This window comes from Thermoascus crustaceus, assembly GCF_041956765.1.
Source record: "Thermoascus crustaceus strain CBS 181.67 unplaced genomic scaffold VTN00scaffold_3, whole genome shotgun sequence".
Classification (NCBI taxonomy): Eukaryota; Fungi; Ascomycota; class Eurotiomycetes; order Eurotiales; family Thermoascaceae; genus Thermoascus; species Thermoascus crustaceus.
Genome location: NW_027192529.1, coordinates 1,869,172 through 1,882,415, shown reverse-complemented (window position 1 = coordinate 1,882,415; position 13,244 = coordinate 1,869,172). Strand labels below are relative to the sequence as shown.

The 13,244-nt window shown below is 52.7% G+C and overlaps 3 protein-coding genes across 3 annotated transcripts; 2 read left to right on the top strand and 1 right to left on the bottom strand.

Moving 5' to 3' along the window:
• Positions 1 to 14: 14 nt before the first annotated feature.
• Positions 15 to 3,921, bottom strand: VTN00DRAFT_5875 (uncharacterized protein; the record flags this gene model as incomplete). The annotated part of the gene is made up of 7 exons (XM_069432453.1): positions 15 to 729; positions 782 to 997; positions 1,073 to 1,216; positions 1,273 to 1,710; positions 1,762 to 2,030; positions 2,104 to 2,336; positions 3,756 to 3,921. 7 exons carry the CDS (start codon positions 3,919 to 3,921, stop codon positions 15 to 17), a joined length of 2,181 nt encoding a protein of 726 aa, XP_069288312.1.
• Positions 3,922 to 5,565: 1,644 nt separating this feature from the next.
• Positions 5,566 to 9,404, top strand: VTN00DRAFT_5874 (uncharacterized protein; the record flags this gene model as incomplete). Its single annotated transcript, XM_069432452.1, has 2 exons — positions 5,566 to 5,904; positions 5,964 to 9,404. 2 exons carry the CDS (start codon positions 5,566 to 5,568, stop codon positions 9,402 to 9,404), a joined length of 3,780 nt encoding a protein of 1,259 aa, XP_069288311.1.
• A 2,745-nt stretch (positions 9,405 to 12,149) lies between these two features.
• Positions 12,150 to 12,830, top strand: VTN00DRAFT_5873 (uncharacterized protein; the record flags this gene model as incomplete). Its single annotated transcript, XM_069432451.1, has 2 exons — positions 12,150 to 12,295; positions 12,365 to 12,830. 2 exons carry the CDS (start codon positions 12,150 to 12,152, stop codon positions 12,828 to 12,830), a joined length of 612 nt encoding a protein of 203 aa, XP_069288310.1.
• Positions 12,831 to 13,244: the final 414 nt, after the last annotated feature.

Genomic DNA, 13,244 nt, shown 5'->3' with positions numbered 1-13,244 from the left:
ATGACGGGTTTGTACTATTGCAGGCAGTTTGCATCCCTATTCATCTTCTGAATCTGCGCTTCCACCTCTTCGATAATTTTCCCGTGGCTACTATCGATGCGATCCGAGCCTGCTCGGCGGTGCATGTCCCATGGTACGACGCTAAGGAGCAGTTTTCTCAGGATTGTCTGGATGACCCACATGTCGAACGTCAGATCCCGGAAGATGTCGACTCCCAGAAGGAGCAGGATGTCAAACGGAACCTTGATATTTCCAGCCAGCGTGAAGGGAAATCGGTCTTCGGCCCACTGATCCTCTCCCGGTAATGGGAGCAGTTCGTCGATCTCGTGTGCGAGCAGGTAAGGGTTTCCGCTTCGCTCCCGCCTGAGGAGCGTGATGTCGAACACTTCCCGCAGAAGCAAGCTCAGAAGCGTACCGTGGGATTCGTTACTATGTATGAGATGAGTCGGTCCTCTCTCCGTTCCGGCAGGGTGCTTGTTCCAGTTTGGTCGCATCGCATCGTGCAGCCATTTCCAATCTCTCCCGCAGGCACGGAAATGAAACAGCTCCCGTGCGATCTGAAGACACATCCTTTCCCCCAAGGAGTTCGGCTCTCGAGGACAGAAGAAGATCGGCTCGTCTGTATCAAGAGCGCAGGCACACGCTTCTGGATGGTCTCCGTTGCGCACCACCTTGACCTCGTCTCGGTCACTGTTGTTAACTTCATCGTCTAGGTTGGCCTTGACATTCCTATGACAATTTTCGCACCGTCTGGACTTTGTCTTTGGTTTTTCTGGACGACCTCCTGTCTGGTGGTATTGAGATGACCCTGGCAGAGGGCTCATCCGCGTAGATGATCTGCCCTGGCTGGATGTCTACAGTTGCATACACAGCGAGTTCGTCCGTCCCGTCTTTTGGTCTCACTTCGCACCTCTTCCACGGGAGCTGACTGTCTCTGACCAGTTCACGGTTGAGCTTTTCCAAGAACGGCTCACTTGTCCGATCCACGTCCCTGGCACTGTAGGGGTATGGTCTTCCGCTGATGCTTCCTGCTTGCCTTTCATAGAAGAAGAGAGACGGGTCTGTCGCCTACTCGGAGCGTTCCCAATGGACAAACTCTTCTGTTGCCTGTTTTCGTTTTTGGAACGCCCACATATCGCGGTATGGCATTCGCAACCTCTGAGTCAGGTATTCCTCCATGTTGTCGCAGTCTGCCCAGCACTGCAGCTCTTTAAGACTAAGGCTAATAATGTTATGCAGCGCTTTACAGAGAATTGGGATGAAGTAATTAACTCCATTGGGCTCGCGTAGCCTCGGAAGTGCTTCCTATTGACCGGGGGGATCCGCAGTAAATGCTGCTCGATGGCATGCCAGATCCGCGTATAAATGCCGGGCTGGCGATTCCTGTCATGACGGTTGACCAGAACCTCACAGAGGAGTTGCGCCCGATAGGCATCTCCAATCGCAAGATCGAGGTATCCCGTCTGGTAGAATAGATAGGCTCGGCTCACCCAGTACGTGGGGTTATACAGGCTCAACGAGATAGCCCAGGTGTACATGTCGAGCGGCGTGAAGTGCCCACGCCGCGCGATTCTCAGCGTGTAATCATTTTTCCGCGGGATACCCCAGTGAGATAGGTCAGTTCGTGGCAGGAGGCTGCCTTTGTCTTCCTCTGCAGCTTGCTGCTGCTGGTCCTCTCGCCGCTGCCGCCGCTCGTCGTCGTAAAGACGCCTACGAAGCTCCGCCGACTTACCATTTTTATTCAGTCCGCGTTATACCAACTTCTCTCTCAGGTGGAACACCGTCCAGTATTTCGATCTCAAGACATCTTCGCCGTCGATCAGGATAATCTCATCTCTGCTGTCCTCTGGCTGTCCGTCCTCACCGCTATGTTGGCGGCCGCCATCGTCCTCAATCTCAAAGATCTCTTCGTACGACCAGCCCTTCCAGGTCCTCCCGTCTTCTGAGAGTCTCATCTGGGCATTTTCATCCCGGTCGTCCTCTGTTTTTGGATGCCTGTGATCACGCATCATGTGCTCATAGACATTTCTCTAGCCAATCGATATCCAGGCTTTCTTCATCCATCTTGGTATTTGGACGGGGGTAAGGATGTTCCCGTCCGACCATATTTGGCGCCTGTGAGAGGATAGAGTCAGGGAGATACCACAGACGGTACGCGAGACTGGCCTCGTCTGATGTCACAAACGGATCCCATTCTACCTCGTCGAACGGGTCTGGTCTGTCCGGGTACTTTGGAGGAAGGATCGTGCCATCTGGCGGTCGCTGATACCAGATGCGTTTTTCTCTTTCGAATGCCTCCATTGAAGCTGTGCCTAAAATCGTAGACTGAGTAGGATCTGTAAGGCGTGTTCGAGTCTCACAGTGGGCAGAATGTCCTCCAATCTTCCTGGATAAGTATGTGCGCTGAGAAAGAATTAAGTTCGTGGTCCAATCAATAAATATTATCTGCGGGGAAATACGTGAAAAGAAACCCAAGAGAGAATTTCTGTTCAGGAGGGCGAATGCGACTGAAAAAGAGAGATCCCTTGAACAACATGCAGATATTTTTGCAATCCATAGCCTTTGAGCATGCTGACAGTGAAAGAACAGGATGAAACAACAAATCTTTGGTGGGCCAACTATTCTCGTCTCAATAGAAGAGAGCTGAAGCTGATGCAAACTCAAACATTGACAGCTCGTCTGGTGTCAAAATATCAAAGAGGTTGCGCTTTGTTAATCATCCCTTTGAGCCGAAAATAGGGACTGAATTGGGGTGTCTTCCAGTCGATGGACCTTATTCACTATGGTTTTGTGTTGATAGCGTCTACGGCTATTTTTGGAAGCTGGAAAGGTGAGACAAAGAATCTACTAATGGGCAGCTATAGGTATGTACGTCCTGCCTACTGGCTGTCTCTCAGCCTAGTGACTGGTGATAGAGCAACAGCCAATAGATGTCGACCACGGAAGCTAAATTATCCAATATCAAAATGGCTCTTTTTTCCTTCTCAATGAGCGTACCGAACTCTGCTTTGTTCTCAATACCAATTCCCTACAATGATTGGAGGAAGAAAGATTGTCCATTGCCTCAATTCTCAACTATCAACTTTCTTTGTCCTCGAAATACCTTCAACTGACCCATTCATTCTCAGCATGCAATATTCAACGGGTGCTACAGCTGACCTACGCAGATTGGCGGTCCTCTATGCAGGTACGAGTACGGGAGTGTCCAGGTCGCGCGTGAGAGAGAAATTCCGGTGGAGTAACCCCGCCAGACATTGAGATGAGATAATAATCGACGCTATTCGCACTTGATTGTGGATGCTGTTGGAGAGATAAGTGAAATCAAATACATTCAACTCTATGGGTACAGTATATAGTGAGTGTCCTTCAATTATATCTCTCTGACCACTTTGTGGTCATTAACCACTAAAGACCCCTTGAATAATTCATTCCTTCTCAGTATTTATAGTGGACAGCTAATAAGCCGCCATCCGAGGGAACGCGCTTCACAGAGGCAAACATCTCACACCGTAAGGAGGGGGGCCCTGATTCTCGAGAATTAATTTTCACCATCTGGAAAGGCAGAAGGGTTTCAGAAGAAAGACATACAGTGACAGGGGACGCGGCACAGCAAAGACCCTCTGTTCCTGTCTTACACGGCTCATTGTAATCGCGCGGATAACCTGTTTGAAATTGAACAATGTTTGTCAGAATCTGCACTATTATGCTGAATATATAGCTTTTGTGGTGCTTTTTTTATTTAGGGAATAACTCACAGGTGTTACCAATTGGCGGCTCTGCCGGGATGATATGCTCACAACACCAGCTCGGGACACCCGGGTCGCACGTCGCCTGACGAGCGTTCAACCCAGCTGCTGGAGTTGCAGCTACCATGGCAGAGGCGCCCAGAATGGCAAGAAGGGCAGTGACGGAGAAAAACATTTTGGATATCTGAATAAGTCTTCTGAGAAGAGGTTTTTGGATATGAGAAGGGATGGTAAAGATGATGAGCCTCTACGGTGGGTATTCTCCTGCTTTTATATGTTAAAGATCTATTAGACTACTAGACGAGTCACCGCAACAATTCATCAGCTAGAATTGTGCGGCTGAGTTGGACCGCGTCATCGAATAATCCTGAAGTTGTAGATATGTCAGAAAATTGTTCGCATTTGATCGGGAAATGCGCTACTGTCTACATAGTCTTGAGTGAACTAAGCCACCCAGGCCACCCAGGCCACCAGGGGTACTAAGCACTACTAGGTAAGGCACCTGATACCTACCTAGCAAAAGCTTATCTTGTCAAAAAACGGAAGATCTGCCGAAGATCTCTTTGCGTTGGCTGAAGTGCTGGCGCTTTATTTACGTACAGTACCTACATACTAGAAGCTTCCGTCGGCAGTCAGCCTCTCTATCTCTCTCAGCCTTCCTTTCAGGGGTCATGCAAGGCCTCCATCCGAATAATACCGCATCGACGAAGTAAAAAAGAGCGGTGAACGTCGAGAGAGGGATATTCTATTCCGGAAAAGTATTGGCGACAGGTGCCAAAGTACTGTACGTGAGAGACAAAGAATGTAGCATTGAGCTGTAACCCACCTCACTGGTGAGTAGAACAAAGGTCAACATGCTTGCGTTAGTCACCTACTTTGTCAAGATCTCCTTAAGTTAAGGCCTTTTTTTTCCCTCTTGATAATCCATTTGTTCCCAGCGTCGGGGTCTTGACGTAAACAGCGAAAGCGGGCACAACATAATCCTGTCTCTCTACCCGCAAATGAGTCGAGAGCACTTGAGCAAACTGATAGGCAGATAATGGAGCTCATTGAAAGCTTTAGGTCCATTATGATGGTGCGATTTCTTGTTGGTAACATGAGGCCGATTCAAGAAACATGCAGTGGATATATTCAGAAAACAACCAGTTGAAGACAAAAGTTAGTCTTATTGTGGATAAGACATTTTTAATATAAAAAAAAAGTACCAAGAGTCCATGTTATCAAACTGATAATGGCAGGCTAGACGTCATGTAAAGCTCCTAAGCCCAAAGCGGTCATATCTGGGGAATGAAGCAGATGGCCTCAGGAACAGACTCTCCTCCACAGTATAGGTCCGGCAGAAGATGGAGTTTGCACGAGCTGCGAGTCAAGAAGCGTGGCTTGCAGAGCGGCGCCAAGATGCCAGGGATCTCCATCGCAAGCGAGATGGCCCCGCCCGCTATCACCGTCTGCTCCGCCGCCGCGATGGCTGTGCCAGTGCTACTTTGCGGCGTTGATATCTGGCCTCTCTGAGCTTCGGATCGTCTGGCTGCTGTATGGGATCTTCGTCGCAGCCGTTGAGGCGAGGCATGAGTCCAACCGTGCTGTCTGCTGTCCCCGTCCAAAAATATACTTTCCCCTGATCGTCTGAAGCCGTCGTGAACGGCGCCGCTGCTAGAGCTCGTTGAAGTCGAACATCAACATTTGCACGGGACGCAGGCTCCGTCCTCGCCTCTCATCCAGAAACCTCAAAAGTCCATCATCATCCATCCGTGAGTATCGAGAAAATAAAACTGGCTTCACCGTCCCCGCGTCGCTGATCGCGAACTCAACTCCAGGCATGTACGGTTCACAATCCTCTTCCAACCATTCGGGCCATCACCATCAGGCTCCGGGCCCTCCTCAGCCAGAGTGGCGTCTATCGCCAACACCGCAGAGCCAGCAGCCGTCATGGCATCACTCACCATCTCCTCCTCCTCCCCCTCCTCCGCCGCCGCCTCCGCCTCCAGGCCCCGCATACAATCCGAGTACCTATGGTCCGATGCATGGCCCGTCGCCAGTCAACACCAACGCGCCGCTGCCTCCTCTGCCGGGGACGCTGGGAGCCCTCGACACGACGAAGTGGGGGGTGCGGTATAACCAGCAGCATCATGCCGCGCCGACCCCGCCTCCGTTGCCAGTATGTTGATACCTCCCTGCTCGTACACCTTGACGTCACTGACGATCGCATCTGTATAGCCTCGTCCCGCGAGCTCGATGGAGCAGCAGCAGCCGATCACATCGACTGCAGTGAGCCCTCCTCCCCCCAGCGCGCCTGCTCCTCCGGGTCCTGAGCTTCCTCCTGCCAGTGCCGCGGGACCTCAACCATGGGCTGCAGACTCGGTCCACGGCTCGCAGCAGCTAAACAATCCTCTACCACCGCCGCCGCCTCCAATTCCTCCGGGGTATCAGAGTGAGCTGCAGCAGCAAGGGGCGCAGGCATGGCAGCAGTCTCCGCATTCACCTTCAACCCATCACTATGATCCACAGCAGGTAGCTTTCGCACCATCTGCTCCATATGGCCCTCAGAACCAAAATTTGACCGCCGCGCCGGCTGCTGGCCAGAGCCAGTATGGACAGACAACCCCTTTGGCGGACCGTCCTCTACCGCCGCTCCCGCCAGGGGCGCAGGCTTCGGCCGCTCCGTACGCTTCTCCCCCATTGTCAGCTTCGGCCTTGCCGGTCACGACGGTTACCGCTCCCGCGACCAGTGCGTCAGCGTTAGGTGCTGGTAGCCCATCGGACTGGGAGCATTTCTCTCCCGCTGCGGGAGATATCGACGATACGGATGCGTTCCGCTTCAAACAGGAGAATGTTCCACAGCCGACCTCCTCCCAGGAGTTACCTACGGCACATTCGCCTATTGACCCAACTTCGGCGTCACCGTCACCCAGCCAAGGTGCCATTTCTCCGCCGGCCAGCTCTCCTAGCCAATATCAAGCGGGAGGACCCTTTACTATACCTCGAAAGCCGTCTCCATCCCAGCTTGCCAAAATTGGAAGTAAACAGGGTACACTGACGCCGCCTCCTGGGCAACTCCCTCGGGTGGATACCCTTAGCTCCACGGCCAGCGCCGCTTCTATCGATTCACACGCTGAAAGCTTCGATGATGCTATCCAAGCTTGGAACCGGCCCATATCGCCGGGTGCACAGCAGACAAACTCGAACGGTCGACAGGATTCGGTGTCTACCACGGCACCGCAGTCCCCAGCTGCCGCGCAGCAGCCAGCAGTGGAGACGTCTACTGTCCAGGAATCTGCCACTGGACCTCGTCAACCGACGTCCTCGAAGAAAGGATCACCCATCGAACAAGGTCCACCTACGCCGCCAAAGGATACTCCAGTTTCGAACCCGGAGACTGTCTCTCCACAGCCCAAGGTGGATCCCTACGAAGACTTGGACCCATGGTCCAAATCCTCGTTGGAACGCTACGTCAAAATGCTGCGGCAAGAGGCCGTTGCTGAGTCGGACGAGGAGCGGTACAAGATATTCACGGCCTTTACGGCGAAAGAAACCAAGCTGCGCGAGATCCTGTATAACATCGAACCGAGCAAAGATACAGGACCTCCGGCGCGGTCGAAGACTGTAGGAGAAGTGGAATCAGGCTTGATACCCCTGGAGCCAGGCGAGCACGCCGGTCTAACGCACGCCCAGACTTTCACAATTACGACTGCAGATAGCATGCTAGACGAGTCTGGATCGTACAGTCCAGGCGGCAGGCCAATTCTCTCTGTGCAGACAGTACCCGAACGCAGGTCGAATCTGGGCCTCCACAGATCAGCTTCAAATCCCGCCCTTCTGCAGCCTCAGCGCGCCCTCACTCCTGCTAGCCATGTTCCGCGGTCCACTTCGGTGCCACCCACCTCCACGGTGCCCCCGCATACAATGGCCCCTCTGATAAGCAACCCTCCACAACCCGTCTACACTCCTTTCCGCTATGCAGAAGGCCCCCAGCGAGGATCCGATCCTCTAGTCTTCGACCGCCCAGCTTATCAGGCGTACTCGGATCTGCGGCAGGCGTCCGCTGAGAGCGGCCGTGTAATGTCTCACGGCCCCGCGCCAACATCCAGGGGGCGGGCAGGAACCTTTAGTTCGTCTCCCGCGAGGAATGAGCATGATGAAACATTCCTGGGTCTCATCAGGGAGAAGAGCGTTACGTATCGCGGCAGGCGTCGCGGGAGTGCGTCTCCTGTTCCGCCGTTGCCGGACTCTCTCAGACAAGGCAGATCTAGTGGCGCCATTGGCGCGCTGCGCTCTCTAATCCCGTCTCCCTTCCCCAAGGATGAAGAGAGTCCGTGGAATGCGGACACCAGGAAAGACCTTGAGAAGTATCCCGACGATTTCCGCTACATCCAGGAAGCGATCCAAGACTGGGAACGGTCGGCTAAAGAACGGCGTGAAAAATTGGACAAGGAACGCATGGAACGACAGGAAGAGTCGGAAAAACATATCGACACGCTGTTCAATGACAGGGAGATCGGATACGCGGATATCAACCACCTGGAGGAGGAGTTCCGACAGACCGAAGCGCGCAAGCAGCTGGACGAAGAAAGACAGGAACTTGACAAGTTTATCGCGGATGTGTTCAATCCTATGGACAAGCGGCTGCAGGATGAGATCACCACGCTAAAGGCCCAGTACGAGCTTGCGATCAATCAGCTCGACACTGAAAGCAGCCGGGCGAAAGTCTCGGCTGTGGACAAGTATCAGCTGTCCCATACGATGAAAATTGTGATCGACATCTACCAGAAACTGGAGCGTCGCTACCAGAAACGCCTTGATATCGGCTTGGACCGCGAGCGGCGACGCAAGAAGGCTGAAAGGCGGCCCCTCGTCTTCCTGGGCGATTCGCCCGCGCTCAAGACGCTGGATGGGGAGTTTGACCGGATGGAGAAGTGCAACATCCTTGAAGCCGCCAAGCAACGGGACGAGCGGGCCAACAAACTCATGGACTCGTTCGACGATGCAATCATGCGCGGCCTGGGCGAGCACCAGAGCCTCCTCGACGAAGTTTCCGCGAAAGTGAAGAAGCTGGATCCGAAAACGATCAACTCGACCGGCGTCCCCACCTCCGAGGTCGAGCAGATTCTGAGATCCGTGTCCGCTCTCGTGAGGTTCATCGGGACCGACTCGGAGTCCATCCTTCGCAGCTTCGGTGTTGCAGACTCGACACTCAACAATGCAGACTACAGCGTCTCAGTCGCGGAAGCACGCTACTCCAACGCGGATGTCGACGTCTTCCGGCGGCTGGATGAAGAGAAGAAGAAAGAAGATGCCAAGATCAAGCACGACCTCGAATCGAAGCTGGAAAGCGTGCGGAAAGGCCCAGCTGAGATCGGCGCCAAGATCGACAAGCTGCTCGAGGCCATGGGGAAGGAACCTGGACCGGGATCTGGCCCGTGGGGCCGACCAGCTGGAGATGAGCCTGAAAACGAGTCCGAGGACGAGGATGAAACCGTGCCTGAGAACCATCCGACCCACGTCCTGATGCCGGGTCTGCGTTCCACGGCGACACCATCTCCAGGCAGAATGACATCGCCGAGCAGAGTCGAGGATGACGATGCGGAGAAGAAGGAACGGCTGCGGAAGGCGCTGGAGGAAGCGAAGCGACGCAATGCTGCGAAGAACTTTACATCCTGATTCTGTTGTTTTTTCTCTTTCATATACCCGTTTTTCTTCTTCTATGTACACATTTTCCTACCTCATGTTCGGTTTGTATCTCTATCGGTATTGTTTGGGTGCTCGGACGTTTTATGACAGTTTATACCCATTTCTATTCCATTCGTCTAGCTTTAATGAAATTCAGTCAGTATAATATACTAAGCATGTTTTCCTTTTTAAGTCCTCAGCTATCAGTCTCGGACTACCTAGGTACTGTAGAATCTAGATCGCATCGGAAGTATATATACCCTATCCCGTCCGGGGACGATAAGATAAAAGATAACCTTGTAGCACGTGGGTTGGGTTTGGTTCCGACTTCCAAATCCAAGGTCTCGGGATGCGACTACCATGGTTGGAGCTTGCTCGCGCTAGCTTCTTCGGGAAGGAAGGGCAGCAGCCCTAGAGTCCATGGACCGGTGAGTGCGACAGGTCCCTTTGCATGTTGAAATTTTCACTTTTACAGAATAGAATATAATATAATATGCAACTGCGATGTAATTCTATCTATTGAAATTTCTTCCAAACCTGCTCCGCTCCTTGTTGTACTGTACAACGCCAGGAGATGGTACTGTTCTCGAACTAGGTATGTTTGTACTTACTTGGTGGTGGTAAACCCCAGCGCAAGAGGTGGAAAATATGCCTCTTACTTGACTTACCTAGGCAGTCTGATGTCACGTTACGGAATACAGGCCTCTTCGTCCTGGTGAAGTAAAGTAGTCTGAGATCCAGACTAGATCATCGTTGTGGGGGCTCACCATCGTACATATACATACATGTTGCAATTAAAATGTAGTAATAATGTTGAGACTAGTAGTTTCCCAAGGGAAGTTTACTAGGTGACGCGTGGGAGAGGTAGTTAGGCGACGTACATAGTCCTTACCCTGAGCCCTAAGCCCTAGGTGGCCTGGCCGACCTATACTATACCGCCAACAGTCATGTACATGAGCTTTTCCAGAAAATTCGATGGTGGCTGAATAAATGGTTACGGTAAGTACCTGTCGAACGCGGAGGCGGTTCGATTCATTATGTACATAATACATGAACTGTACATGCATACTAGGTAGTATAGTAGTCACTGACGTTGAGTTCTTTTTTCCATCAGGGACTGGTCGAATTAGATGGAGGGCTAGAAACGCCGTCTGTCTGGGTTACCCGCCACGTCTTGATTCTTAAGAGGTCCAGATCTGCATCCCTTATTATTAGCGGGCGATTCTTGAGATAATATAGTAGTGCTGCGGTGTTATATGTATATATCTACTGCTAAACGACAAGCATGTGAGTTTTGTGGGACTGGTAGTCTAGGCGCATCTGGAAACATTTGAAGTCTGATTGTGTACATTGCGTCCAATTTGGTAGGAGGTTAGAGGAGTAGGAGAGGTGACACCCTACGCGGACAATGAAGTAGTCGTCTGGACTGGCTGCGTTATCGGTAACGTGAATCAGACCAGCTCGCCAGACTAAATCTCCGTCGAGGGCTGCGGCGACTGCAAGTGCAAGATTCTTGACAGTGCTGTAGGGGCCCGCTGCGAGTGTAGTGCATGTAAGATGGCCATCGCACGAGGTGTCTATGTATTATATAGAAAGGTCTGCTTCAGCATCGTTCCAGACCTCAGAGTGCAGCACCGTATTCACTTCTGAAATCTAGAACAGGAGATAAATGCAATCGGTGTATACAGATGAAACATGAAGGAGGCCTTCGATATGCACAATTTATGCTTAGTATCGAATGCACTATCGAGCAATACATTGTCTGGTCTGGAAGTTGGGAACGCCGTGGATGAGCCATGATAAGTATCATCAGTTGACCTTTCCATTGATGACGCGGACAATGATAAACTAAACGATATAATGATCAGCATGATAGCGCAACCAACAGACGATATGGACGAATACAGTCGATCTATACGACAGATACATGTAGAGGAATGATCGAGGTATCGGGGGAGCTGAGAGTCCAGGCCAATTGATCAGCATGAGTGCTTGTGGACCCACAGTTACAGCCGATATCAGATCGACATGGACATTTGCAACGATGAATGACCCCCGTACTGTACAAGTCACTCGTCAACCTAGGCAGCAAACCCCAGTATACCCGTGAAATGAGCATATCCCAAGATTGACCAGCTTATCCATTACTCGAGAGAATCGTCGAGCAAAAACAGATTAAGGGGCTAACGCGTACTGGTCCGTCAACCAACCTGGCCATAGAGCCTGCTGCATGACCGCAACGTCAGTAGGCTGCCCATACGTACCTGCAGGGAGATCGTAGCATTTCCACATGACCCAATCTGCAAACCGTCAAGTCATCGATTGTGGGGTTCCAGTCAGATACCTGGGGCTCCTCTTTGTAACTCTGAGTAACGTGGAGCTGCAGGACAGACCTCCACCCACTATTCACTCTGACTGCCGGCAGGTTGGTAACATGCTGGTTCGTTGGGAGTGGAGCTGGCGCAGAATAGATGATCAAACATCAGGCGATCGGATCATCCGCCAGGCATGTTCACTTTGTGTGGTTTTTCCTAGCTTTTCTGGTTATCGGCCACCCTTGCAGCCGCTGTCTCAGGACGTCAGTGACAGGAGATCGGGTTGCACGGACAGGGAAGACTGCAGGGGATCTCGTAGAGTAAATACCAAGTCCCTGGGGATGAGCCAGGGCGTGGGCATGGCCTATTGGCCTGCTTGACGAGGCACGGCTCGTGTGAAGGTGTTGCTTTGCGCCGTCGTATGGAGTCGTGGATGATGGACATGTCAGAACTGCGGCGCACGGGGCTGGCTTGGGCCCTGGCGGATCCGTCGCTCGGGGACAAGCCATCATCATCCCCAACCGACCGCGTGTCCTTCCGGATCGCTTCCAGCGTCCAGCTAGCTAGGTTTAAGCAGGTTTAAGCATCTGCACCGCTGCCTCTGGTACGGCGAACCGCTCACTATCGACGCACCAGCGGCCCCCGCTTGTCCTTTTCTCACGGCGTTGGCAACCCACCCGCCGCCTCACGACGTCCTGGCAGCGATAAGCCCGCGCCGCACGGGGCTGGAAAATGGAATGGAGAATGGCTCATCAGTCTGAAGGCTCAAGGAACGGCCCGGAGCGCTGTTCCATGGCAGAGCGTTGAGATAGCGGCACCAACATCGTTGTCTGGCGTCCAGAGTTGGGAAAAACGGGGAACCAACATCGTCTCCGCCAAACGGCGCCTCGGGGTTGGCGAGGATGACGCCGCGATGAGAGCTGTCCCCATCTCGAGCAGAAATATCTCTCCTCCAGGTCTGCTGTCACGGACACCGCCGCCGGCGGTTCTGCTGCTCTGCTTCATGTCCTTCCTGAATCAAGCAGCACGGCGGTGCTCCTCCACGGCAGACCGAGTCAATCGGACCAACGACCCCCTCCCCAAACTCGATGGAGTGCTATAATTAGCTGCGGACGACGCTCGAGATGACATCGTTGCCTGCATTGCTAGAGCAGATCATGCGGCTCGGCAGGTCTTCCGTCCCCTTTTTTTTTCATTCTCTGGGTCTCTCCTGTCTCTGTTCCCCAACTTCGTCTCTCTGCACACCCCGTCCCGGTGCCATGGTTCTATCTCCTCTGCTCCCGTCTCCTCCTGTCTTGCCTTCTAAGCGCTGTTGGTCTGGCACGGCAATCTGACCTACTGTCACATTTTTGATCTTCTCGCCCCTGCGTTGACCTCCGGGATGCCCGAGCTGCGCCCTCCGGAGTTTGGGTAGCCTGCGGCAAAGCAGAGGCGGCCCTTGGAATGCTTGCTCGGTCATTCAGAGATGTCATAGAGTACAGGATGAACAAGCTCTTCTGCTGTGGCATCCAGGCTG